At 33.8% G+C, this 25,310-nt stretch overlaps 2 protein-coding genes across 2 annotated transcripts; both read right to left on the bottom strand.

The window, feature by feature from the left end:
• Positions 1 to 287: 287 nt before the first annotated feature.
• On the bottom strand, positions 288 to 9,435 carry LOC129302920 (probable serine/threonine-protein kinase SIS8). Its single transcript, XM_054941830.1, has 13 exons — positions 8,794 to 9,435; positions 7,708 to 8,148; positions 7,122 to 7,225; positions 5,329 to 6,359; positions 4,871 to 4,911; positions 4,136 to 4,204; positions 3,917 to 4,017; positions 3,568 to 3,646; positions 3,377 to 3,475; positions 1,732 to 1,800; positions 1,527 to 1,576; positions 1,267 to 1,443; positions 288 to 839 (listed from the first exon to the last, which is right to left on the bottom strand). The coding sequence occupies exons 1-13, from the start codon at positions 9,208 to 9,210 to the stop codon at positions 746 to 748; spliced, it is 2,772 nt and encodes a 923-aa protein (XP_054797805.1). The 5' UTR covers positions 9,211 to 9,435; the 3' UTR covers positions 288 to 745.
• A 4,855-nt stretch (positions 9,436 to 14,290) lies between these two features.
• LOC129302207 (glycine dehydrogenase (decarboxylating), mitochondrial) lies at positions 14,291 to 19,924 on the bottom strand. Its single transcript, XM_054940915.1, has 15 exons — positions 18,208 to 19,924; positions 17,751 to 17,996; positions 17,589 to 17,670; positions 17,402 to 17,501; positions 17,128 to 17,323; positions 16,900 to 17,025; positions 16,413 to 16,598; positions 16,197 to 16,310; positions 15,811 to 15,963; positions 15,466 to 15,654; positions 15,288 to 15,365; positions 15,084 to 15,209; positions 14,901 to 14,999; positions 14,661 to 14,778; positions 14,291 to 14,498 (listed from the first exon to the last, which is right to left on the bottom strand). The coding sequence occupies exons 1-15, from the start codon at positions 19,468 to 19,470 to the stop codon at positions 14,404 to 14,406; spliced, it is 3,171 nt and encodes a 1,056-aa protein (XP_054796890.1). The 5' UTR covers positions 19,471 to 19,924; the 3' UTR covers positions 14,291 to 14,403.
• Positions 19,925 to 25,310: the final 5,386 nt, after the last annotated feature.

Raw genomic sequence — 25,310 nt, 5'->3', positions numbered from 1 at the left:
AAAAAAAGATCCGAAGAAAATAACTTGACCTTATGAAATACTAGCTTGAAAATAACAGTCCTCCCTGGTTCACCTTCATTTGAATGGAAAGAAAAATATGAAAAAGAAAAACTAGAACAGAAAACTCCTAAATAACTTTTTAGAAATTTATCCTCATAATTTTCTTTCTTTTTTTTCACTTCTCTCTCCATTCAGATAAAGTGATTATAAGTTGTGATTCCACTGTGGACCTCGGAACCACAAAGCACAACCATTTCGTCAAGAAACTCAAGTGCGCAAATCAGCCGAATATACAAATTCCCTTTCTTTTTTTTTTAAAGAAATTACTCTTCTTTCTCGTGTTACATTTCCACAAGAACCCGCAGAGATCGTATGTTTACAATTCCAAACAGGACCTCTACAGACCAAGACCAAATAAATTACACTTTATTTCTTCTTCTTCCCCCCCACCCCTTTTTTCCCTTTCTTTCTGTTTTCTTTCGTTCCCCTCCTTTCCACGGGAATCCTTCAGTTGTAGCTACTTGTACTACCTCATATTACACTTGATAGAGCCTCCCCGGCCGATTTCGCTCAGGAAGGTCTCTATTCTGTTCCGAACGGGTTGTGTTCCAGCCCCCACTTTGAATGAACCGAAACTTCCCTGTTCAGCAATCTCTATACGTCAAAGCAGTAAAAAACTTCAGCTGTTTTGGCTCTTCGAACCCAAGAACAACTTCACGTATTATTACGATAACTATGCACAACTTTATTGGGTTGAGCTCCTATCTTTCACAACCAGATGTTGAAGATGGCGGAGACGAGACATAAGCTGTGAGAATGATGGCCGCAAGTGTGGCTCCCTGCATAACAAGCAAACCAATACAAATCAAACAATAGAACAAGTGAGTATCTAGATTCCTAAAGCATATGTTGACTTATCAAAATCACACCATAAGTAGAACAGGAACACAACAAAACAGCAGTCATCAGTCGTCACACTTGTAAAAGCCTCCCCCCACCCCCCCCCCCCCCACAAAAAGGAAAATGGAAAAAAAAAAAGAAAAAGAAAAAAAGAAGAAGGGAGTTTCATGACTTCGATTGTAAAACGTGATTTTTCTCGAGTTTTCAGTCTTACAGAATTGTGAGCCTCTTGGTCTCACCACTCTAAAGTACATGAAAGGGAAGGACGTGTGTATGCTAACTGTTGCCAGGCGTTTCCCACTAGGTCCTTGGAACTTGAAGCAAAAACTAGTGACCAGCAAAAGATAAGCAAGGGCTAGAACCTACATTTGCCAGCAGTCGCGTATTATTTGTGCTACTACTGGATCAACGTCTTCAGGAATTTCAAGCCGTCTATTTTGGAATCCAACGGCGCCAACAACCTGCATTGGGTTCAACCCTTTCCATGGGATCCTTGCAGTAGCCAATTCCCACAAAATCACACCAAAACTATACACATCACACCTGTAAACAATCACAGTCACATCCTATATTAAACGCACCTGTCTTTCCAAGAATGGGCACGCATAAATGCACGGTTTACTTACTTCTCATTGGCTGGTTCATTTCTTAACACTTCTGGTGCCATCCACTCAGGCTGCAGACAAATAACGCATTTAGTCTTCTTTAAAATAATATATATTCTACAAAGTAGCAGTAATTGTCATTTAGATTTTTTTTTCAAAAAAATATACTTAAGTTGTACGAGCATAACTTATAATTTTTTTTTTAAATATTACTGTTAAGAATTACCGTTCCAGCAGAGGATTTTGAGGACAGAAAGGTATGGTGCTTCATACGTGACAAACCAAAATCACAAACCTATTAAAAGACATGAAGATATAATAAATATTCACCCAACAAAAACAATAAAAAACGAGCAGAAATGGACAACTATTTATAGTTGATCTATTTTTTAAGAGAACAACAAACAGAATGGAAAAAAAAAAAAAGGTGTTTTCAGTAGTCATAGAAACACTAAAAACATTGAAAGCATAAGAATTAGCACCCATTGATAGCATCAAGGGACAGGCAACCCATTTTCTTAGTACAAAAATCTAGATACACAATATCTATTATACTCTTCTTATCTTTTTTTAAGGAACATTATACTCTCGTTACCATTACTCAATAATAATAATAATAATAATAATCCTTTTCTATTATTGTTCTATCAAGGGACACAAATGGCATTTCTCATCCATATATTTTTTCTTCTATTCGCTTTTTCATTTTATTTCATTCTACATACCAAAAAGGTCCTAGGTTTACTTTTCATTTATCATCAACTAGGTTAAAAGAACCAAAATACGATAATGATATGCCCTTCAATTGTAGCAGTTAAAAGTGAAAAAACAGTGATAAATACCATACAGATTGCACCTCCAACGCCTAGAAGTACCATGATGCATGCTGGACACATACCAAACACTATCTAGCATGTCATGCTAAACATGTCCTAAGCGTCAGAATTGAAATGTTAAACTCGTAGGCTGAAGATTGGATGACATATCTAATGCCCTTCTGAATATTGATTGCCAACAAATTTATTCATTTCCACATGCATCATAACAATGATTCATTTTTTATTTGTCACGTGAATAAATGTTAGATGCATTCGTGTAATTAACACAAAATTTACCCTCATCAATTATTTGCAATGAAAATAATTAATTTTACCATTAATATTATTCTTTTACAAACAAATTTTCTCATGAAGGTTGAAATATCCAAGATTTTATTATCTATTTATCTGCATTTTAAATTTTAATGTAATATACCTATTGACCATGGCATGTCGTCTTGTTATGTACTGATGTTTTACTTGGTTGCCATGGTCAATTGTCGTGTGGTATCTCATGTTCAAATCCTAGATTATTAGCTTACAAATACACGTCATATAATAGTACTAATGTTAATCTATACAACTATAAAAAGGAACTCACCCCCATTTCCATTTTTTCTCATCAATAAAAATAATAAAAATAATAACAGATACTGCAAGTCTGTAACTGCTGCCAATGCATTTCCCTCTTTTAAAGGATTCATAATAAAATATTTCACACAAGTGGGCAGACAAAATAAGAAATATCAGAATTGAAATAAGAATATTTAAATCAAACGAAATAAAGAGGACTCCTGCACATGCACAGAGCCTTCGAAGTAAATTTCTAATGCCAATTTATTTGAATCCATAAACATTATATATTTGTTGAATTTCCACATTTCACAATGGAATAAATTCGTTTCTGATGGACACTTCATTCCTTCTAGTTAAATTTTGGCAAGCAAGCCTACTTTTAGATGTTCACTCTTCTGGTTTCACCTCTCTTTGCTGAGTCCTTTTATTTAAAGTTTTATGAAGCAAACTCCCCCAGCAAAAAATTTTAACAAATACCTTAACAACCCAATGCTTGTCAACAAGAAGATTTGGAGACTTCAAATCCCGATGAACAATGGGAGGATGGCTTGTGTGCAAATAATTCATACCCTTAGCCTGGTACAGGCGCAGCAAAGATTTCATCATCAAAAAGTGGAAAAGGAGAAACAAAACAAAATTTAAAAATGATAAATATTTTAAACTCATACCACATCAAGAGCCATTCGCAACCTCCTCTTCTCATCAAGTTCAAAATTGGGTCGATGCAATAGCCTATATAAACTCCCTCTGCATACCATGTGACAAATGTACTATTAAGGAATAGACAAATGATAAATCATTTATTCTAAGATTATTCAATGGTAGGCCAAGTTCCACGTTGGTAGAACTTGAAAAACAGTATCAGCAACACTTGCAGTACAAGAAGAACAAGACACAACTTCCTGAGGTAAACAAGGCTCCAAGACAATACAAGTAAACCAGGCAAACAAGAGTCCATGTCGCTACATCTAATTCCTCACCATAATATTTAACAAAAATCATTTATATGGAACTAACCTTGGAAGAAACTCTGTCAATATAGAAAAATGTGGTGGCCGAGTAATAGCTCCCATGAAAAGAACAACATTCGGATGCCGCAGCCTCAACATGATCTCAACCTATAGAAAGCAGTGGACATGAATGGATGCATATGTGCCTGTGAATACCTCACAATCATAGATGTGGGTATGTGCAGGTATATAATCACACTAAAAGAAAGAAAATTCAGTTGCTTACTTCAGATCTGAACTGCGCCAACACATCACCAGAAAAGTCTTGGTTCAGAAACTTCTTCACAGCAACCTCCTACATGCCAAACAATTCACACAAACTTCCCATATTAGTATCAGCACAAAAGATGAAGAACCAGTAAAGGATAGATATTTCCAGGACAGAAACAAACGCTATGGTGCCAGTGCTTTCAATGGATACAAACAAACTGGTTTTCGCACCAAAAGCATAATAACATAGACATCAAACATGAAAGGGATAGAAAAAAAATAAGAAATTAGTATCAAGCTTATGGCTCCTTTTGAGTCTTCTTCACCAATTACACTTCCAAGAAATATCTTAACTTTGACGAAGACTAACAGGAAAAGGATCAATTATTTACAAGTTTTTGAGATGCAATTCAAGTTCAAAATATACTATCGCATTTTGACTTCTAAACGTCACTTAATTTGCTTTGTTGGAAAAAGTTAACATAATCTCAGTGTCCTTGAGAGCACAATATACATTTCAGAAAATTGCCCATTTTACAGGCGTTCTGACATGAATTCATTAGATTACTCCTGGATAGAGTCATCGATAACAATTCAACACTCATAAAAGGGCAGGAACAAGATAAGTGAGAAGTTTGAAGAAAACTCCACGTAAAAGTATTACCATTTAAGCCTAACCACATTAAAAAAAAAAAATCTTCCAAAAACCAGAACTTTCAATGAAGTTATTCAAAAGATGGACAAGACTTACAGTGCCTTTCCAGTCAGCATGGTAAACCTCACCATAAGAACCTACAGATAAGATAGTGGCATGAGGTCATAGTTGCAACATTATATAACACCACACAAAGCACATTTCCAACCAGGTGATACTTGATATTCATAAATTAATTTGTTACATATCAAGCAACAGTGAATAAATTCCAAATCTGCTTGAATAAGCTAAGATCATAAGATCAGAGTATAATGTCATCACAAGCATCAATGAGAGGCCACTGAGCTTACTAAAAGGAACAAGGCACAAGGCCACCTTCTACAACACACGTAACATTTTTTTCCCTTTTTGGGCCAATCAGTATACACAGATATTTAAGCCTTTATGGAACTTTTCAGGAAGATATTTGTATCCCATTTAAAACAGGGAAATGTTAAAAAAATCAAAATAAAACTAGTATGTGATTTTAAAAAAAAAAACAGTAGAAATCTTACCTATACCAATACGCTCACCAATATGAAGATCCTCCCATAGAATTTCCCATTCTGCACCCTCGCCCAGTACTGACTTAACTTTCTCACTTTTACCATCAGTGAGGTTGCTATCTCTATTATCTGCTTCTTTAAATTGAATAGCAGAATCATTCCCATATTGATTGCAATTAAAAACCACTCCAACTTTATTATCAATACCATTTGCATCATCATAGTCAACCTCAATTTGCCTCTTGCAAGAAACAGCTGCCTTGGTCAAGGAAGAATCAAGAACTTGTTCTTTGTGCATCTTTAGCAGATTGGCAGGAACTTTATCTGCAAACATGACATCACTTTGCTCCAGTTCTTGCTGCTTAGCTAACCAACTAGCAGATTGATAGAATCTAACATCACTGTGAGAGGTCACCCCTTGAGAAGATATGAGGGCCTTTTCAAAGCTTGAATCAAATTGAACAGCATCAACAACAATTTTTCCATCAAGTTGATGAATTTGTTCATAAAATATATTTTCACCTGTATTTTTTTTATTGATATCTGAAAAGAGACCAGGAGAGGGAAATGCACCACTCTCTAATGGGACAGCTCGTAGTTTTTGAGCAAATTCTGGGTTCTTTGCTGCACTAAGGAAATACTCCGACAAATTTTTTACTTGCATCTTATCTGCAGATGATGCTTCTGTATGTGATGTGCTTTCACATGATATATGCATGGACTGAAGGAGATTCCCCAAATCATGTTCAACTCTTTCTGTTTGATTTATTCCACCTTGGTTCCTCGCACCCATTGTTCCTTGACTGTCCACGTTCAATAACTGTTCTGATTGAGCCCTGTCCACTGTTGAAGTTCTATCAATATCAGATGGCACTGCCAGCATTCCAGTTCCACCATCAAGTATGAGATGGGCATTGATAGGTAATTCTGCAATCTCAGCACAACCTGTTACAGCAAAACTGTAGTTTTGGAGCTGATTACTGGGTACTTCGGCAGGAATAAGAGTGCCAGGCGCACCCATCAAATCAATAATATATTCACTGCAGCAGTCCAACAAATCAATAATATCATTAGAAATTATTCCAATACAAACAACAGACCGGTCGTGTTTCCTTATTAAAAGGATACGTGCTTAATAAGGAAGGAAAGATCTCAGATGCATATATGGCCCAATTTCAGGACAGAATGAAGAAAGCTCAAATAGAGAAATATAAAAATGGCAAAGCAACCCATTAGACATAAGTTTCCATCAATGTACTCCTATGGTATATCTGACAGTTTGAATAAATAACACCATTTATCCCTGGCAAAAATGATCATATTCTATGCAATCCATTGCACTGAATCCAGTGCTATACTTTTAGTTACACAAGAGTGGAATATCAAAACATTACTTAAAAAAAAAAAACAAAAACAAAGAGGATCAACTTTCTCAAAGGAGAGGCCAAGTGTTACTTGGTGACTAGGTAGAAATAGGTTAAGAGGATTAGTTGGTAAAGAGACTCCTATTAGCATAAAAAAGAACAGATGCAGATGTAACAAGTGTCTATTGATTGGATAATACAGTTTTACGTTTTCAATGAACCACCAAGTTTACTGAGCATTAAGATACAGAACTACAAAATATATGCGTGAAATAAATTTGCCCTTGGAAGCAATCCTTTTTACTATGATATAGAGCTTTTAACATCCAAATTGACATGATGTGCACACGAGGCTGATTATATTGCCCATTGAACAAAGCTCCTTTAAATGTAATATATATATATAAGGGTAATAAAACCCCACCAAAGGATAATTACCTTCCATCATCAGATCTAATCAAATTCACAGCTCCATCATCAGTTCCAGTGTAGTAGCTCCCTTTGACCAGCATGCAGGGAACATTAATCCTATCAGCCATTACCTAAGCAATAACAGAATGTGAATTCGAATTTATTGAAGTGGATATATTCCCCCAAAAAAATCAAGTGAATTGCTTAATCAATGTTGATATTGAAGGTAACCAGGCAAAATATGGTATTGGAAAAGAAATAAAATGGTTGGCCTAAAAAGAAAAAGAAAAAGAATGGGGAAAAACTGAAAAAGTGACAAAATTTCATTTCAGCTTTTTGTATGTTGCTTAGATAAGTGAATTCTACACAGTGGCTTAATCTTCTTCAATTAGGTTAAAAAGATGACAGGCATCACCTTCACCAGATATGATCATGATATGCATAATCCATTTGATGACTACAGATTAGCTGGACCTTATAAATTAAACAAGAAAAAAATTGTTCTCCAAATAAAAAGCGGGCGATGATTAGAAATTGGACAGATCAATTGTTGCCAATCTATCCATTTCGAATGCACATGCCTCTAACTGTAGGATCAATAAGATTTTACAACCTTAAACAATAGGGCTCGATGGCGAGAAAGTCCAACATCAAGACAGCCAAGCGGAATAACAATTGTCCTCAAAGAATCACGTAACTCGTGACTTCTTGCCGACCACTTTTTCAACATCTCATCAGGGTCGCCAACTGGTCCACCCATTCTATTAACAACAATATCAGCAAGTTTCTGAAGCAAGCCACTTGAAACCAGTCCTTGTTCAGATAAGCAACAGTCCTTGGATACAGCAAAGGCTTTTTTCTCAAGCTGTTTCAGCTTAATATCAACCATACGATTCACCAAAATCACTTCGCAACCAACATTTTCAGAGAGGGAAGCAGTTTGCAGATCCACCAACAATGGCATCTTTCCTCGTTCAGCCAAATTTGAGGAGAATCCATATAAATCATAAAATCCATCCATCACTTTCTCCTCATGATCAATGACATTATAGTTCTGTCGGTGATTAAAAAATTAGGTTAGAACCCATATTTGTATCATGATTGAATACGTTCGATGGCAATATACTAAAGTAAATTCAACATTAAAAAGAAATCACAACAGATAAAAGCCTCTTGGGTTGGTGCAATCCCCCCCCCCTTTTGTAGGGGTGGAGAGAGTCATGTCCAATATGGACCTAACCGAAAATTACTTCCATGTATGCGAACGCCAAAACAAATATAGTTATCAGATATAACCCCACATGAATAGAGCAAAATGAAAATACCAAAATAGAATAATACGTTCCATTATTAGCGACGAGGCGCCCCATGCAATAATAATCAACGTCACCCCAAGTAAGATAAGTAGCCCATTCTTTTTGCGTTCGTCATATGATTAATTGGAAATTACTTCCTGGCAAGTGCATTCGCAAATTTAATTATCAGAAAAATCTATGTAAAAACCCCCCACATTGATGGAGTCACACAAAATTCCACTCGAGAAAATGAAAATGTCCAAAAGGAAACGTCCGGTTCATATTATCAGCGATATGTAATGGCCATATCCCTATTTCTCACTCTAGCATATTTAAGGTTGGAGGTCATATTCGCAACTATAGCCTATAGGCATGCCAAATCAATTATATGTGAAAAAAAGTACCCAATAACGAAGCGATTGAAACTGAACGAGGGCTTCCGTGTCGGTGACGGAAGCTGCGCAGCCGAGGCTCATCTGCTTCGCGGCGTCGATCTGAGCAGACTCAGGGTCCTTGCGGACATCAGTATCGGAAGCGCTAATAGCTAAAGCCAACTGCAATTGAAACTCCTCCTCCAATAGATTAAAATCGGCTCCCTTGTCACCACATAAATCGCCGGTACCATCAATATCTGTCCGATCAGCAACCGATTCATTTGGCCGGACTGTGCCCACTGTATTCGACACCAACGTCGACGAAGACGATGAGAGATTAGGGACAGGACTGGCATTGATTACCGGGCGGGTATCAGGCAACCGGTGAGGTTCATTGATCCCACCACCTATATGAAGCTTTCGCAATAGATGCTTCATTCTGGACATGGATCATCAAGGAGGAGGAGAGTCATTCACTGAGCTTCTCTTTCTAATCTGAAGAAAGCGTTGGGGGTGTCCCAATCCCAACTCTCGAGTCTTCGTGCACCTCCGTAATGGCTTAACCTACGCCCCTTACAAACCGAGCAGATTCGCTTAACCTGCGCACCTTTCTTCGTCAAGCTAACACCACTTGAAGGACTTAAATTAACTGCCCACCCATTCCCTCCAAGGCTTCTTTCCGACAATAACTTCACATATTACCTCTGATTTCCCCTCCTTTCTTCGATTATTAAATTAAAATTAAATATAATCTCATCTTCCCCTTCCACTTCGAAAGAGCCATTGCTTACGGAGTGCATTTAATCCTCACCGTTGGTTAGGTTGACCTGTACCAATTAATATGTCAATGGTGAAAGTGATTCGATTTAATTGACATGCATGGTGAATTGGACAATTTGTATTTACGCCGCTTATTTTATTCTCAATAAATATGTGGAAAAATATTTAATAAAATACAAAATATATAACAAGGTATGTTATTTATAAGTAAGGAACAATATGATTTATTCCATACTTCACGTAATATATGTTATATGAAAAAATATATTTCGTATATGGAAAATTAAAAAAATTCCCCCGCAGCAAAGTATTAAATGATTTTAGCCAAAAAAACTCACATTAAAAAACAAAACAAAAATCCCTCTTCTTCCATTTATCAGTGAATAGGTAATCTTAAATATATTTTGTTAGACTAATATCCGCGGCTTCAAACCAGATAAATAGTTCGTTTGGGAACTCAAACTAAAAATAAAAAGCTTTTGCAGTTCTCCTTTTTCTATTTTGTTCCATTTTTTTTTTTAAAAAAAAAAGCTCCGGCAATCAATCAAGCTTTGAATTGAAAAGAGATGGGGTTAATAAATTAAATTAAGCGAGATAATAGTAAAATATATGAGTACAAGTATAAAGAAGGTGGGGGATAACATAGGAATGATTCACGAATTAAATTGAATGGGTTTGCCGCGATAGGCTGCAGAGATGGAGGGAGAATGAATGAACGAAAGGGATGCCTCTCACTCGTGTTTCAACCCCCAACGGTGTCAATTGGAATCGGACTCCATTCTGCTTGTGATTCATAAAACGCAGAAAATGTGAAAGGTTCTGTAATCATTATCAAAGCTGGATACAATTTTACCTCTTAAAAATAAAATCTTTTTATATGCACAGCTAGATCCAATCCTTAACAATTTAATAAGTATATCCCAAATTATAAGGTAGTAGTGGAAGTATTTCGTTGTTTCAAAATGCAAAATAAATTAATAAAAATAAAATTTTATTAATGATATTTTTTAATACAATTTTTTACTCTTTAAGTGAATAAAAATTAAAATAATTATAAATTTTTAAAAATTTATATTTTTTTTTGAAAAATAAGTTTGTAAAGTATTATTATAAATTTTATTAATGTACATAATATTTTTTAAATTATCTTTATAATTTATATGAAGAAGTGGTATTTAATTGATCAAGTTATTTGTTAACTATATAGTACTTTGTTTTTATTATAGAAGAAACAATCAATTTTAATTTCTTTTTTATATAAATAAAATTATATTTTTTAATAAGCATTTATTATAAATTCTTTAAATTAGCCCTCGTAATTTTTTTCATTCACAGTCATAATAAATAATTAATGAACACTTGATTAACCAAATTAATGAAAGATATTTTAGTTTAAATTTAATTTTTAAACACAATTAATATATTTAACTAATTTTTTAAACCGTATCATACAGTTTTTTCTGCTACAGATAGAAATTGAGGGAGTAACATCTTGTTGGTTTTCCTCCTAATGGCTAGTAATAAATGGCATATCCACTAAACGCGTTATCAAATTATGATTTTAATATATCAATTAAGTTTGATTGTACAAAACTCTTTTGTCTTTTAAGTCTCCTGTAAACAATTTTCTTAAATTCTGAAAGTTGATAATAAAATCTGTTGTTGTTAATTAATTTACTATTTTGTAAATAGAGCTCATTAATATTATAAATTATAGAAGATACCTTGTCTCTTAAGTCAGGAGCAAGCAATTCTTTTAAATTGTTAACCTACATCTTTCTGGCGTCATTGAATAAAAAATAGTCACTTCAGGGCCAAATTAAAGCAAACCAAGGCTGACAATAGCCCGTATGGTCGTGATGATTGATTAAGAATTTGTTTGTTTCAATTTCGATAAAAAACACAGAGAGGAGAGACTCTAAATAATTTAAATTAAAGGTGGAGCATACGTAAAGTTGTGCAACAAATAAAAACATCCGAAATTAGAAGCCAAAGTCGGATGAAGCAAAATGGGCGATGAAAATAAAATCCAAAAAGAAAAAACATGAAAATGATTTAAAAAGAAAAGACTTGAAACAGGCATCATATAACAAATTTATCTATAAATAAGTTTTGTAAATTTATGAAAACATACTCAAGTTTTATAAAACTTGATTGTAATTAATCTATCATATAATATAATACAAATATTCTTAGACTCTCGTTCATTTTACTAGCATTGATTGACTATCGACAATTATTGACTAGTGCTTGATTGGCATTGACCAAAAAAAAATATTGTTATTAAAATATTATTAATTTAACATTTGCAAGTCAAACATCATAAAAATATTCAAGATTTTTAGTTAAAACTTTTCACATTTACAAATCAACCTCTTATACTATTAATACTTTAATATTTAAATGTTAAAATTCAAAAAATTTCAAGTCAAGCTCATAATTTTGTAAAACATAATTTGTAAATATGCAAAGTCGACCTATAAATATTAATCTATTAATATTGTAAGATTTTGATTTGTAAATGTAAAAAGTTTGAATTATAAATTTTGAATAATTACGTGTAAATATGTAATGCTTGACTTATAAATGTTAAAATATGAATAATTTAATAAAAATATTTTTTTAACCAATCAATGCTAGTTAGTGACTAATCGCTGACTTCCAACTATTAATCAATGACCGTTAGTGGTTGTCACTTGTCACCACTAATCAAAGGAGTGAGAGTCTAAAGACATTTGTATCATTTTACATAATAAATTAATTATAATTAAATATCAAGAGACATGTATGTATTTTTAAAAATTCATGCGACTTATTTATAAATGAGTTTTCATATGAGACTCATGTGTAATTTTTTATTTAGAAATTAGAACCTCATGGACCTCACATGTCAGAGCTAAATAGGAGTCATTTCTGGTGTGTGTGCGTGCAAGCATGTTTTCAAACAATATAATATATCTAACTTCTAAATCAAACATGAGTTATTAGAGTCTTTACTACAATTTATTTAAATGTAAATACTGTTGCTATTGTTCTCTGTTGAATGCATACTAGTCTAACGGAACTTTGTCGAATTTGCTGAAGGAGGTGTCCAGTTTGGTTGAATCTGCTGAAGAAGGAAATGTCTGATTTGATCAAACTAAATGTTAAAATAATTGAAATATTTTTGGATTAATTAAAACTGGAGCTGTTGAAGAGTTTGGAAAGGCCCCATGGCTTTTTGCTCTTTTCATAGACATGAAGTAACAAGTTGACACATTTCTACGGCTATTATTTACAGCTACTCCCAAAGTTTATCCACTCTTAGCTTATTTGTGGAATTGATGTATGGGTAATTTTCAGCTCCCATGACTTCCTTGAACTAGTTGGGTTTGAGCTAAAATTATTATTTTAGCCAAATAATTGTGCTCCAAGCAAAAATTAAATTTTAGGCTAAACAGATGTTTGAGGATTTAACACGGCACCTCAAAGAATCACGATTACATGCTCACGCAAGTCACGTTCATGATATGGATACAAATTGTATGACAGGACTCGAGCTTCCTAATAATTAAAGAAATTTACTTGGCTCATCGTGACATGTATCATGGTCTTGGGACAAACAGTCGCCGCGCCTTAACCATTTTTTTATGTTTTTTTTTTTTACGACCAGCGCCATCATGGTTCTCTCACAAATATTATACTTTCCCCTCACTTCAGTAGCCACCCGACCATTGATCTTAATATTTGAAATGTTAAAAAATATTTAAACTTTACGGTAAGAAATAATTAAAAAATAAAAAACTTCAGACACCTAACCTCACAAGTGACACGTTGCTAATCAGTTTGAACATAAATTTGGAAAAAAATGAATTTGAAATTATATTCAATGAAATTTTGCTGAAAAGGAACAATACATTTACGTGTTATGTTAACCTTTATTAATTACATAAAAACATGTTGAGAAAATAAAATAATAATAAAAAATCGTCAATCTCGAAATACATGAAATTTAAAAAAAAAAACAAATGTAGCCTTCGTGGTAAAACCATGAAGATATAATTTGGAGGACCTGAATTCCAAACCCAAAAAAGGATCTGAAAATGAATCTGTCCAAACAAGCCACGGTTGACATGATGACTCAGCTCAAGAAAATCTTCGAAGCTTAAATTATTTATGGATTTAAATCCCCTGAAGTGGGATAGCTGAATTTCTGTGAAGGTTCACTTTCTGAGAAAGTGAGAGAAAATTTTATATTTTATAAAAAATAATAAAATGAGAGAAAATACTAAAAAATAGAAAATTTTACCTAAATTCATCAATCCCAACTTTAGGGGATTTAAATCCATTATTTCTGATATTGCAAATTATGAGTGTCAAGATAATCTATTCACATGTCACGGTGGAGCTTTCTATTAAATGTTTGATGTTTCACTGAGCTTTACTAAATTACTAGCAAAACGTTCAATAATTCTATAAGCAATATTGCAATGAATCCCTACCTCTTTTCGGCATAGAAAATTAAATGATACATTTTTTGGGAGTAAATAAAAACCTACATTCTCCAAAATTTTCTCATCCAAGTTAGCATACATACGCATGGAACAGCAAGAACCAAAGTTTCTGCATGAATCATATCAACTTTATTCCAAAATAAAGTAGCAAGTGACAGCACGCATGAGCTGTTATTACTTCCAACTGTATTTGTTCTCCATTTTCCTTTTCTCTTTTTAGTGGGTTGGGGAAGGGAAAATATTAGGTCGTGGGATTGTGTTTGGATGAAATGAAAGAGCATTGAATTATCGCAAACGGGAACAAGTGCAAGGATTGTAGGAGAGTTTATGTACAAATTCAGAACTGAAGATAGCGATTAACGGAACACTAAGCAGATGCAGCAGCTTGTTCCTCAGCAGTCTGCGACACTGAGAGGAGGGTGCAGATAAGGTTGCGGTCACCATATACATTGTCCACACGTCCTGATCAACACAACCACTTTCATCAGTATTTCATTGAATGAATGAATGAATTCCAAGATAGTCTCAAATTCTGCTTCTACGGAAACAAAACCACTAATTAATCTGAACTTAAATGAATTCCATATAAACCAAAGAAGGATATGAAGAAAGGGATATAAGTACCTGTGGAAGGCCAGAACTTAGAAACACGGAGCCAAGGAGCTGGGTATGCTGCATATTCCCGAGAGTATGGTTTGGTCCATTCATCTCCCATTAGCAGTGAAGGGGGATGAGGGGCTCCCTGTACAAAGATCAATACCATTTTAATTTAGCTAAAAAGGAATCACTCACAAAAGTGTATCAACTGATTTGTGTTCTAATTATCAAATACACGGAGAACATTCAACGGGAAACTTTTTCTACCTTGAGTACATTATTATTAATATCAGCCTTCCCTTTCTCTATCTCTCCGATTTCTTCTCGAATGGAAATAAGAGCATCACAATACCTGTCTAACTCAGCCTGCAATGACATTTCTTACTTGAATAAGGAGATAATACCTGCTATGAGAATAGAACAGAAAGGTTACCGAGAAAGACATGATACCTTGCTTTCACTTTCAGTGGGTTCAATCATGAGAGTACCAGGCACAGGCCATGACATCGTTGGTCCATGAAACCCATAGTCCATAAGGCGCTTGGCCACGTCTTCAGGCTCTATCCCAGCAGTATTCTATGACACAAATAGCTTACAGTTAATCAGATTACAGTGGATATGCTTAAAAATAATGAAGTCAACAAAGTGGGCTACCTTAAAGCCTCTCAGGTCAATAATGAATTCATGAGCAACTGTTCCATTTACTCCTCGGAAAAGAACAGGGTAATCATTCTGCAAATCCCAAAGCATCAGTAAAGGTTAGTAAACAGAAACATTACAATAAGACGCTCACATGGGAGAGTTTCAGGATCAGGGGCAAAAAAGCAGAAACCTCTAATCGTTTGGCCATGTAGTTAGCATTCAAAATGGCTATCTTGGATGCATCAGTGAGTCCTTTTGAGCCCATCATGGCTATGTAAGCATAAGAAATTGGCAATATGAGTGCTGAGCCCCAAGGTGCTGCAGAAATGGTACCAAGAGGCTGAGTCTTGTCAGGGGCAGGAATGCCGCCAGTGCGAACCTTCAGAGTGATAGCAGATACTATCAAGCAACTATAACAAACTCACAAATAAGGATGATTTTCTGAGAACATAGTGTGCCTGCTGATGCATAAGCGAATAACATGTATGCATGTCATATATAGTGTCATCAATAACAAAAATCTATGTAGTTATACCACAGGATGTGAAGGTAAAAATGGTGCCAAGTGTTTCTTTACACCAATAGGACCCATGCCAGGACCACCTCCTCCATGTGGAATGCAGAATGTCTTGTGAAGATTGAGATGGCAAACATCTGCTCCAATCCAGCCAGGGCTTGTGAGTCCCACCTGTAAACATGAACCCGTAATCCAAATTGATCAAGGAACTAAAATAGCTTGAAATGAGGCATCAAATCTAATCTGGCATGCAGAAAAGCATCACGAAAACAACCAGTGATTTGTACAGTTGAAATATGTATAATTTTGGTTTACACCACGGTTGAACATTTCGGATCAACCCACACCTTGAAAAATAGCCCCAAGAGTGTACATAATGTGAAGATTCACACAGAAAAGCAAACCTGGGCATTCATGTTAGCCCCATCCATATACACCTGGCCTCCATTATCATGAATTATCTTGCATATCTCATCAATACCTTCCTCGTAAACACCATGGGTTGAAGGATATGTAACCTATAATTTAAAGCAAAACGAAATGAATATCAATACTTCTCAAGTTTCCCCCTATTTTTCTCTCAGTCCAAATACAAATCCAACATAGGAAGCAGGCTGTACCATAAGCGCGGATAAGTTATTCTTGTGTGTTTCAGCAGCCTTTTTCAACTCTTGAATATTGATATTTCCATGGGCATCAGTTCCAACAGGGACAATTTTCATTCCACACATAGCAGCACTGGCAGGGTTTGTACCATGTGCTGAGACAGGAATGATGCAAACATTTCGGTGGTGGTCTCCCCTTGCCTAGAGTTTCCAATTGCCAAAAGAAGCAACCATCACATACACATACACCAATGTGAAAAGAGCTAATATGGGGGAAGAATTGCATCATCACTAGATATCAGAAAGAGAAAGACATTCCAATTTTGAGATTATCTGCTACTCTTTAGAGTATGTTAGGGTGGCGTCCAAACCAATACAAAACCAGTAGCAGATGAACTACCTCTATTCCTAAATTTTGAATCAAAAGGAACTAAGAATGCCCCACAAAATTATACCAACAAAAGGTAAGTAAACAAAATTCTAATGGCCAAAGTTGTCATACTTTGTGATATGCACGAATAACCATAAGTCCAGCATATTCTCCCGCAGCACCGGCATTAGGTTGCAAAGAGAACGAGTCAAACCCAGTGATGGAACACAATAGATCGCCCAAATTATTGAACATTTCCTGATACCAGAGTTGCTTTCTTAGACACAGAAAAAACAGTTGCCTTCCTCAAAATAAGGGAAATAAAAGCATTCATAGTATTTCTTCTATCAAAGTTATTACCTGATAACCTTGAGCCTGTTCAGCTGGTGCAAAAGGGTGAATGTCAGTAAAGCCAGGCCATGTCACAGGCATCATTTCAGTTGTGGCATTCAGCTTCATTGTACAAGATCCAAGTGGAATCATACTGTGGCACAGTGAGAGATCCTTTGACTGTAGCTGATGAACATACCTTAGCAACTCATGCTCAGTGTGGTACCTACTCAGAGCAAATGAAATTCAGGTAAGCTTCAGAAGCGAAACCTTGAAACTTCAAATTTGGTGGAAAGGGATGTACGCGTTAAAGATAGGATGCGTCAAATAAGGGCTCTCCCTCGTTAGTCCAGAAGGAAGTGCAGTCTGAACTGCTGGAGCAAGAGAAGCAGCCGTGAAGAGACCTGCAAACAAAATAGAGGTTTTAGATAGACTTCAAGGGGTGAACAACAGCATAATTGACAATTAAAAAAAGGAAAATAAAATATTGCTTACAGGCTTGCCACCAGCAAAAACTTTGAAAAGCTCATCAACATCCTCCAAAGTGGTTGTTTCATCAAAGGAAACAGTGATCTGAAAACCAATCAAACTGCAAAATCAAAGACATGCAAATACGGAGAACTAATTTGATGCAAAATAAGCATAACACTTACAGTGTTTCCGTCAACAACTCGTAAATTCATTTCACTTTTGTAAGCAGCATCAAAAATTGCATAGGCATTAGCAGTTTTAACCTTCACAGTGTCAAAGAAGGGCAGATCCTGAACTTCAAATGCTCCAAGTTTCTTTAATCCAAGAGCAAACACCCCAGCGAGACCATGAACTCGTTGGGCAATAGCTTTAAGTCCTTCAGGTCCATGATAAACAGCATACATAGCTGCCATGTTTGCAAGTAGTGCCTTAAAACAATCAAATCAGATCTAACTAAATTAGCAAACTCGTACAAGACTACCAAATCAGCAAAATCACGCAAGACAAGAACATGACTCCAGAAATATTCTACAACAACAATAAGGGTTAATCTGTTCTGCAGGAGATGTTAATTTGAGATAAAATTATTTGCTATAAATACCTACAAGTTCATTCTAGGAGAACAGTAAAGGGTAGTACCTGGGCAGTACATATATTGCTAGTCGCTTTGTCTCTACGAATATGCTGCTCTCTGGTTTGCATTGCCATACGCAAGGCTTGTTTTCCAGAAGAATCAACACTGACACCAATAATTCTTCCAGGCATCATCCTCTTGTACTCTTGGGATGTGGCCAGGAAAGCCGCATGAGGACCTCCATAACCCATTGGAACTCCAAACCTTTGAGCTGAGCCAACAACAATATCTGCTCCCAATTCACCGGGAGGCTTCAACACCGTCAAAGCAAGAAGATCTGTTGCCATAACAACCTTAACTCCATGAGCATGAGCTTTCTTAATAAATTCTCCGTAATCCAAAATCTCTCCCTCAGTGCCGGGGTACTGAACAAGCACACCACAAACATCACCCGATTTATACTCAATATCTTTGAGATCTGCTGTAACAACCTTAAGATCAAAACCTTCCGCCCTTGTCTTACAAATATCAATTGTCTGAGGATGACAGTTGGTGGCAATGATAAAAGTCTTTTTCTTTCCCTTCTGAATGTTGTTACACATTGCCATTGCCTCGGCAGCAGCAGTTCCTTCATCTAGCAATGAAGCGTTGGACATGGGTAGACCAGTAAGATCAGTGATCATGGTCTGAAAATTAAGCAAGGATTCAAGACGGCCTTGGGATATCTCAGCCTGGTAAGGAGTGTACTGGGTATACCAAGCTGGATTTTCCATTATGTTCCTCAAAATCACAGGTGGAACATAGGTGTTATAGTACCCCATCCCAATGAATGACTTGAAAACTTTGTTCTTAGACGCCAGATACTGCATGTGCTCAATCATTTGGCTCTCCGTCAGCCCCTCATCAAACTTGTTAAACTTCATTTCATTCAACCGGATCGATTTAGGCACGGTGGCGTCGATAAGCGAGTCAAGATTGTCGAATCCGCATGACTGAGCCATTTTGCTCTGTTCCTCAGGGGTTGCAGAGTTGTGGCGACGAGGAAAAGTGTCGCTGGGTTTGAGTGCCTCAACCGAAATCGATCGAGATTGGGAGGCAACCCCCAGAAAACCAACATTACGTGACAAAGAGTTCCCGCCCAGCAGGTTCTCAGATTTGGATCCCCTGCCTCTGAAAGCAGAGGCAGGTAGAGATGATACATACCTAGAAGGTGTGTACAATACAGGTGTGGAAGAGTTCAGCGAAGATTCATTCTGGCGGCACTGCTTAGCTTGTGAAATGAGGCGCCTCAGAATAGCTCTATTCGCGATCCGACGTGCACGTTCCATGAGAGCGGCTTACAGAGAGATCCACGGAAGACGGGGATGAATATGAAAATGAAATAAAGAACAGGCGAAATGGAATCTGTTTTATTGGGTGTTGTTCTATGACTCCATTTCAACTGTGAAAGTGGAGAGCGCGGGTTGGGGTTGGTGACTATAATAGTCTCTTGGCCTGTCTGTATAAATAATACGTGGGCGCTTTAAGTATTGAATAATGAACGATGAGTGAGTAAATGAGCACAGTATGCGTGAATTTTCAGGACGAAATAGCTTCAAGATCTGGTGGAAACGGTAGGTGGTTGGTGTGTGCACGCCCACCTGTGAAGGAAAACGACAGATTCAATGGCATCACTGACGTACTTACTTCCAAATCACCACAAACTCTGGAATTGGATGAATGGCAGGGAGATGAAGCTATAGAGATTGAGTTTCAATGGATCAAAATGCATTTCATGTTCTTCATTTTCATTTTTCTCGTTTCCAATTTTGCTTTTCCTGGGCAGTAGGGTCGGGGTATTTCTGAATTTCAGCAATATATTTTCTGAATAAGAGCCAGTTTGCTGGCCAATTCCGTTTCACAACAGGCTTATCCTGGATGTGCAGAAGGAAACAAAATTCCTAGGGTTAGGAATTGCGAATCAGTGGGTGTCAGTAGGATAAGATTCAAGCGAATCAGAGTAATGGGAAAATATGAATCAGGCTCTTCTCGTGTGTCAATGGGCTCCATCTCGCGCCTGTGGTAGCACACCCATATTTGGTGGAGGAGATAATTTCGGCATATTTTTGTATTTATGACCAACGATGAAGTAATTTTTCATTGGCCGCATGTCAGAGAGTGTTCTTTGAGGCAGACGCGGTCCCGCTTACGCGGACGTGGATTCCGCATCTCTTGCCTTCGTAAAATTAAAAACAGCATTGGTATTTGTAGTATTTATTAACTATGGTCACTTGTAATAATTATAAAAAAATAATAATAATTTTTTTTTAAATTATATAAATAATAATTTAATTTTTTAAAATATTATAATTTTAATGAAATATCTAAAGACCTTTATGTTAATAAATTTTAAAATAAAATATCATTTTATTTTTATTAAAAATACAAATTCTAATAATAACTTTTGTTTAAAAAATAACAACTTTTATTCTATAAATTGTAAAATTGAATAAAAAATTACATTAAATATAATTTCTTTATTAAAAAAAATCACAATTATAATTTTTATTTAAGGATTAATATTTTTATTTTCTGAATCATAAAAATTGAATAAAAAATTATAATTTATCAAGTATAATTTTTATTATAAAAAATAAATTTTTAAATTAACAAACCCATTCATAAATTTTTTTAAAAAAAATCATATATTTTTTTAAATAATTGAAAGAATTAAACAAGAAAATATAATTTATCAGTAAGGATAAAAAAGTCTTTTCAATTTAAATTTTATTGATAAGTAGGTTCTTAAAAGCCTTAATAAATATATCATATTTTAAAAGATTAGATTTTTATTTATATAATTTATAAAAATTTTATTGTCAGTTTTTAATTATAATTATAATTGTAATTTTAATTTCATTCTCTACCTTCCATAAACAAGATACATTTCAATTTAGTCTTTTCTTCTTCTCCCTGCTTTTAACTTTTTAGTCCCCTGAATGTATCGCCTAAAGTTAGGCAATGGGGAGCATATGGTCAAAGATTCTGTTTATATATTCATTCCGTATTAAAAATATAATATATTTTTAATTAATTTTTATTTTTAATAAAAATAATTAAATTAATTTTATCCTTTTATATTTATTTTTATTAAATATTTTACAATAAATATAAAGTCATTATCAATAGGAACACTTATGAAAAAAGATAATAATTAAAATTTTAAAAATTAAAAATACCTTATATTTCTAAACATTCAACTTCTTAAAAAATGCCTCATATTTTTAAACATTTAATTTTTAAAAAATACCTTATATTTTTGAATGAAAGAAGTATTGCTTATGAAAAAAGGCAATGATTATATTTTGAAAGAGTAAAAATATCTTACATTTTTAAAATAAAGAGTATATAATATAAGGTATTTTTTAAAAATTTAAATGTTTAAAAATATAAAGCATTTTTAATCTTTTGAAATGTAATTATTATTTTTTTTATAAATGCTCTTATTGATAATAACTTTATATTTATTATAAAATATTTAATAAATATAAATATAAAAAAATGAGGTTTATTAAAAATAAATTTTAATTATAAATATTTTATATTTTTAAATAAAAAAAAGTATATAATAGTATACATACATACATAATTGTGTTGGGGGTGGGGGGATTTGAAGAGGGCGGAAATCTTGCAGATTTTAACAAGTGGGGATGTATTAGCCCGAATGCGCGATTCAGGACTTTAAAGGGCTATGACGCTTTGCTTTCAATATTTATGACAAATAAATGATATTCAAATAATTTTAAGATTTTATTAAAAAAATATAAGCAGGGAGAATTTCTTTTCAAGAGAAGATCCATATAAATTTAAAAAAAATGTATTTGATTAAAATAAATAAAAGGGAGATTAGTATTGTATAAAAATTTTATACAAAAGGGCATTGTATAATATATTTATATATCTTTATTTATAAAAATGATTTGTTATACGGTGATTTTGAAATTTTATAACATTTTTATATGTACTGACATATTTACGAGTACTTTTTGTTATGAATCGTATTAGATTATTTTTAAAAATATACTCAAAATAATTAAATAGATAAATATTTAAGTAAATTAAATGCACTATGCCATTTGCAGTATGTCCAATTAAAATGCTTTAAGTAATTTAAATAGAATTTTGTGTGCCATCTGTTTAATTGATTTTATTTTTATAATATAATACAAATTTAATTTTTTATTTTTTCTCTCTTTACTATCATTAATATTAAAATTAATTTATATTTAATATAGTTTAAATATTATTTTTTTTTGAACAGATCATAAATGATATGATGCATCCAATCTACCTAAAAATTTCTCTCAAGAATATGCTTTTATTTTACAGATTTTTATTTTTTTTTAAATATTTAAACACAGAGCGTAAAATATAAATAAATAATTTAATGGATAACAATAATTTAATTTTAAGAAGCATAGGTAGGGAGATTTTATTTTTTTTTTTAATAACATTGACATTGATGCGGTTTAAGTCCAACTTACATCATAATGAATGTCATTGTGTACTTTGAATATGTTGACTCAACTTTTTCTGTGGAAGCTGAAATCTCATGCTCTTGCTGGCCAAAAAAAGAAAAAAAAGGAAGAAGGAAATCTCATGCTCTTAGGACTAGCATTATCAATGCTACTCCGCGTCCTGCACATGCATCACTTTCAACAGGCGGAAGTAGTGCGGGCGTGGCTTTCTTTAATCTTTAGCACCAGCCATTCATATGCTACTTAACATTTAATATGTTTATTTATACAAAATTAAAATTCTAACCATATGACTAATATTATTCATTCTTTAAATTTCCATTCAATAGACAAATTTTTGCTATTGGGAAACAAAGACATCACCTGTCAAGTCTCAAATGCTCATAAAAACTAAAAGCAACACCGTCACCTACCCCTTTTTTTGCCAGCAAAGACCATCACCTATTGCATCACATGTGAAACTAGGAATAGATGCAGGAATGTACTAGGAAATAGGAATATTAAAATATATTCGCTCCGAGATTTTGGTTAGGTATTTTCTTTGTTTCTTTTGTTCTCTTTTTCAGGGCAATTAGTCAGCGGATTTTAATCAGCTCAACTGAGGAGGATGGCCAATTAGACGCTACGCTCTTCCACGGTGGGTTTGGGAAATTAGGTAGACGTGTTGAGAAAATATACCTAAATTTGTGGGAAGCAACAGAAACACGCCTCCATTCATCTGACAATTCGGCCCACACAAACTCGGCAGATATTTAGGGGTTTCCTTGTGGAGTATTTCTTATGGGCTCAGATGGGCACCTTGAATATTTCTGTTCTTCTTTTTTGGCGTTTTTTGTGATAGCAAAAACTATTGAGAGAATCCATATTGTATCTCAAGAAAGAGAATCAACAAACGATTGATCCAATTGATAAAGACTTTACTTATAATTAAAGGTGCAACTACTTGCTCCGCGAGAGGAAGCCTGCGCACTTTCTTTGCATATCCCCCTCCCTCTCATTCCATTCCCACGCGGGGCTCACACACACTCTCCACAATAACCCCCAAGCAAAATAATGTCTTATATTACACACACACACAATTATATATATTCTCTTTAGATCATAATACGTGGCATCAATAACCATTTCACTGTTCTAAAAAAAGGTTAAGTAAAATCTTAATCTATTATATATCCTTTTAATTATATCCTCGTTAAATATTTTATATAAGTGTCTTAATAATGATAATTAAAATATTCATGCATTTTTTTAAAAAGAATAATAAATAGTGTATAGGAGTATAGTTGAAAAAACAATTCAAAAAATTAGACTATATTGTATATTTTGAACTAGGCAAGATTTTTAGAAGATACTTATACTATGGTTCGAAAATATACTCCCTTCATTATTTATATATACTTTTTAACATTTTTTCATGTAGATTAAGAAAAATTATTAGATTGTTTTATTTTTTTAAAGATATTTTACAAAAAAAAACGGAGCATCATTTATTATCCTACCTAGGCATCTTATAATTTTTATTTTTGAAAGGTGCCTTATAATATAGGGACCGGAGAGAACATAAATATATGATATGATTTTATTTTTATTGTTTCAAAAATCTTCTAAAAAGTAAAGATAATTTTATATAATTTGTCATCTAATATTTTTAAATCATAAAATTAAAAGTTCAAATTAATAATCCATCCATTTAAAAATACAAAGTATTTTTTGAGGGCTTTGATATTTAAAAATGTAAGACATTTTTAATATTTTAATTTGTAATTAATGTACTTTTATCAAAAATGTTCCTAATAAACAAGTCACTTTTTGTTTACTTTCAATTGAAACATTCCATTAAAGAGGGGTAAAAATGAAACAATAGTATTAGTTGAAAAATAACTAGCTACTTTTTTAGGAGGTGTAATTTTATTAAAACTGCCTTATATTTTGAAATAGAGGGAGTGGCATTTTTTTTTGTTTTCCAAAAATTGTCCCCCCCCTAAGGTTATTTCTGCCTTTGCCACAATATTATGAAATCAAATTTTGTTATTAATGTAAGTACCTTATTGATGGGCAATATATTACCTTTGTAAATGCCCTTTTGAACTAGAAAGTATGCATTGACCTTATCTAGTGAGTTATCCCCTAAACTTTTAGAGAATCCTATCTGAATAAAAAAACAACAACAAATTGTAGGGAAAAAAAATAGAGAATTCTGTGATATATATTATTAGGATGTTATATGGCATGCCTCTCACAAAATTTTGTTTATATGATAATGTTATAATAATTCAGTAAAATAAATTCCTTATTGAACATAATATTATATTAATTCATATTTAAAGGATGTGATATTTCAAGTATCTAAAAATATTTAAAAAAAACTCCATAGTTGAGAAGGCAGGCTAGGTTTTAGAGAACCATTGAGATTCATGTGTAATTTTATTTGTTTTTGTTATAATTTTTTTTGAAGGAATTACAACATTCGTGAGCAAATATTTTTAAAATTTAATCAAACGATATAAAATTATAAAATTTTCATGCTTGTTAAATTTGTATACTTGTATTTTAATTAAAAAAGTCTTGTATAACAATAGATCAATTTTTCCAGGGACCAGATAGCATCATGCGCGTAGAGTTTACTCATGCCACGGGACCAGAAAGATCAA

The sequence above is a fragment of the Prosopis cineraria genome, unplaced genomic scaffold (assembly GCF_029017545.1).
Source record: "Prosopis cineraria cultivar Desert tree isolate PC_DT_omini unplaced genomic scaffold, ASM2901754v1 PC2, whole genome shotgun sequence".
NCBI classification, from domain to species: domain Eukaryota; kingdom Viridiplantae; phylum Streptophyta; class Magnoliopsida; order Fabales; family Fabaceae; genus Prosopis; species Prosopis cineraria.
The sequence above is the reverse complement of the archived record's forward strand: the minus strand, read 5'-3'. Positions and strand labels throughout refer to the sequence as shown.

Excerpts from the sequence above, each read along its gene's own strand:
- LOC129302920 (XM_054941830.1), bottom strand. The coding sequence starts at position 9,210 with ATGTCCAGAATGAAGCATCTATTGCGAAAGCTTCATATAGGTGGTGGG. Across the intron at positions 8,149-8,793 it reads TTCAATCGCTTCGTTATTGG|AACTATAATGTCATTGATCA; the intron begins GTACTTTTTTTC and ends AATCACCGACAG. Across the intron at positions 7,226-7,707 it reads ATCGAGCCCTATTGTTTAAG|GTAATGGCTGATAGGATTAA; the intron begins GTTGTAAAATCT and ends GTTATTGCTTAG.
- LOC129302207 (XM_054940915.1), bottom strand. The coding sequence starts at position 19,470 with ATGGAACGTGCACGTCGGATCGCGAATAGAGCTATTCTGAGGCGCCTC. Across the intron at positions 17,324-17,401 it reads ACGCATCCTATCTTTAACGC|GTACCACACTGAGCATGAGT; the intron begins GTACATCCCTTT and ends TGCTCTGAGTAG. Across the intron at positions 14,779-14,900 it reads TTAATAATAATGTACTCAAG|GGAGCCCCTCATCCCCCTTC; the intron begins GTAGAAAAAGTT and ends ATCTTTGTACAG.